The sequence below is a fragment of the Monopterus albus genome, unplaced genomic scaffold (genome assembly GCF_001952655.1).
Source record: "Monopterus albus unplaced genomic scaffold, M_albus_1.0 scaffold1201.1, whole genome shotgun sequence".
Classification (NCBI taxonomy): Eukaryota; Metazoa; Chordata; class Actinopteri; order Synbranchiformes; family Synbranchidae; genus Monopterus; species Monopterus albus.
Window position 1 is genome coordinate 1,200 of NW_018129079.1, and position 3,441 is coordinate 4,640.

The 3,441-nt window shown below is 41.8% G+C and overlaps 1 protein-coding gene across 1 annotated transcript; it reads left to right on the forward strand.

Moving 5' to 3' along the window:
- Position 1: 1 nt before the first annotated feature.
- LOC109953747 (B-cell receptor CD22-like) lies at positions 2–3,284 on the forward strand (the record flags this gene model as incomplete). Its single annotated transcript, XM_020589212.1, has 3 exons — positions 2–338; positions 2,426–2,653; positions 2,788–3,284. Coding segments are annotated over 3 exons (876 nt in total), but the record flags the coding sequence as incomplete, so codon positions are not given.
- Between the last annotated feature and the right edge of the window lie 157 nt (positions 3,285–3,441).

Below are 3,441 nucleotides of genomic sequence, written 5' to 3' on the forward strand. Positions count from 1 at the left end.
CTGCAACAGAGTGACTTACACTGTCAGAACCATCTGTGCCTTCAGAGGCTCATCAGTGGACATTTCTTGCACATACAACAGTTTTGGATCTGTCACATCCAAGTTCTGGTTCAGTCCTGAACGTAGCCATCGTTGGCAGCGTTCCTCACAGCCTGAGGACCTTAGTAGAGACTCCCAGTATGCAGGTCGTGTCCAGGTCCTCGAGACAAAGACAGGACGCTCCACTCTGAGAATCACTGACCTGAGAGAGAGCGACTCAGCCCAGTATCGCTTCACATTCAACCTATCAAACTTTGAATTTGGGAACAGTTTACCTGGTACAACTCTGACTGTCACAGGTACTGATCTACACAAACTGACAAACACAGCAACACATTTTTAAGCAAATTAAAAAGGTTCCCATAAAGGAGTTTATAAGCTGTAACTAATGGCTTTATTGAGAATTTTAAAGAATCCTTATAGTTTGGTCATACTAATAGTTTTTTTTTTCAGTGTCCAGGGTTTGGCAGCTGTTTACCTTTGCTTTTTCTTTTCTGCTCACTCTGTAGTTTATCAGGAAGACTGAGCCCTACTCATTAAATGTTCAAACACCTTCATACAGTTGATATTTACATTCACTTTGGCTGAAGTCATTAATCTATTAGGCCTTGCCTGGTCACATTTATTAACGGCTGCCTCAGGCTGGGTATTGTCCCCACTGCCCGTAAGCATGCTGTAGTAGGCTACTTCTCAAGAAGCCCAATCTCGACCTCAGACTCCCTTTTAATTTTTGTCCAATCTCACATTTGCCTTTTTTATTCAAGTTTATGGAGAAACTCACACAGTTACAGTCTCATCTTGAACTTTATGCTGTTGTCGATAAATTTCAATCAGGCTTTAGGTGCCGGCACAGCATTGAATCCGCGCTATTGAAGATGCACAATGATATTCTTACAGCCCTTGATGCGAAGATTCCTGTTGTTCTAGTGCTTCTAGATGTCACAGCAGCCTTCGACACTATGTTCAATATAGTTCTCATTTCTCGCTTTGAACATTGCATCGGCTTACGTGGTGCTGTGCTCAAATGGTTTATTCCTTTTCTGACCAATAGGACCTTTTCAGTTGTGATCAATCACTCTACCTCCGCAATAGCCCCTCTTTCCTCGGGTGTATCCCAAGGTGCAATTCTGGCACCTATACTTTTCTCACTATATATGCTACCATTAAGTTCAGTTATCTCTAAGCATAACATCCGCTTTCATTTTTATGCTGATGATGTGCAGACTTACTTCATGCTGATGCAGAGTGATGTGAATGCACTAGCCCCCTTGCACAGGTGTTTGAATGATATTAAACAGTGGCTTGCACAGAACGTCCTTCATTTGAATGAGGGGAAGACTGAATACATCTTTTAGCCCGGACTCTACTCACATTGTACCTGGTGGAGGAGCTTCAGCCCTTTCATTCACTCAAACTGTGAAAAACCTAGAGAGATATTTGATAGCAGCCTCAAATTAGACAAGCAGATTAGTTTTGTGGTCAAAATAAATTTCTTTCAGCTGAGGCTCTTGGCAAAGGTGAAGCCCTTAAAATCTTAAGTCAACCTAGAAAAAGCCATTCATGCTCTCATTAGCTTGTGACTTGACTACTGCAACACCCTCTATACTGGAATTAACCAGTCTCTCCTCCATAGGCTCCAGCTAGTACAGAACGTGGCTGCTCGCCTACTGTCAAATACTCAAGTATGCTCACATCACCCCTGTCCTTCAGTCTCTTCACTGGCTTCCAGTACAGTACAGTACAGTACAGTACAGTACAGTAGGACCGCGCTTGCTCCAGCCTATTTGTCTGATCTTTTAACTATTTATACCCCGGTCAGAGTACTGCGTTCCTCTGAGCATTTGTCTATGGTTGTCCCGTTGGCAAGGTACAAAAGTGGGGTGATCATTCTTTTGCTGTATATGCCCCAAAGCTCTGGAACACCCTGCCTCCTGAGCTTCGGTCTGTAACTAAGTTAATGGTTTTTAAGTCTAAATTAAAGGCACATCTATTCAGACTGGCTTTCAGCATTTAATTTATAGCATTGGTGCTATACAGGTGCCTTCAGGCTTTCTGATTTTATATTCTGTAATCTTATTCTGTTTGTACTTTGACACATTTTTATTGTACGGGAGTTTTATAGTTGCTTCAGTCCTTGGTTTTAAATTTGTGTAATTTTAACTTGTTTTCCTTTTTGTTTATGTGTCTTAACTTGCTTTTATTTTTGTTTTCTTGTGAAGCACTTTGAGCACCCTTGGGTATTGTAAAGTGCTATATAAACAAATAAATTATTGTTATTAATCATTTTCAGTGAGTGACATCTCAAAGTATTTCACTTACAGCTGTAAAGATGACCACCTGTGTGTTTTTACTGGTAACCAGTGACACTGTTGGCTCCGTCTCACAGATCCAGCTTTGCAGGTGGTCAGAGTAACAGCCCATCAGTCTCATACTGAGGTAGAGCTGAAGTGTCACAGCCGCTGTAGTCCAGCTGCTCGTCCTTCCTACGTGTGGTTCAAGAATGGAAAGGAAATCATGAACCAGCAAAGTTTTTCTTACACAGGCCAGTTTGATCCTGGAGATGGTTTCTCTTGTGCTTTGAAAGGACATGAGGATCACGCCTCTCCCTCAGTGTGTGAGTTTGTTCCACTATGTAACTAAGAAGATTTTCTATCCAGTATAACAATATGTGCTGCTCAGGAAGGAGTCAACATGCACTACTCACTTAGCTTCTCCAGCCTTTCAACATTTCAATGTTTTCTCCTGCAGATCCTCCAAAGCCTCCTTCAGTGTCAGTGAGTCCCTCTGCTGAGGTAGAGGAGGGCAGCTCAGTGACTCTGACCTGTAGCAGTGACGCTAACCCAGCAGCTAATTACACCTGGTACAAGGAGAAAGAAGAGTCACCAAAAGCTTCAGGACAGAACTTCACCATCACTGACTTCAGACCTGAACACAGTGGGAATTATTCCTGTGAAGTCCAGAACAGAAGAGGACGTCATAGCCCCACCGTACATCTGACTGTTGCAGGTGTTACAGGTCAGCTTCCATTCAGTTACACACACTGCAGTAGAGGATCATAACACGCCATCAGGTGTAATGCAAATCTTGTGAAACTCCTCTTAACATGTGCACAGTAGCCTGGCTGTGTTTGGAAATGCATTTTATTAAATCTCCCTCTGTTCTACCAAGATAGTGTTTTAATAATCATATTAAAATCATTCTCGTTAGTGAAGAAGTCTGAAAACATTGTCCATGTGTTGTAGGGTTAAGAAGGAATAGTTTTTTAACTGTGGACCTTAAATCAGTACAGGTGTTGTCATTAACCTGTATTTAAATATTGTTTTTTGATAGTGGTTGCCAAGCATAAAACACTGCAAGATGACACACTGATTGATAGATAGATGACAGATATAGTTTATACAC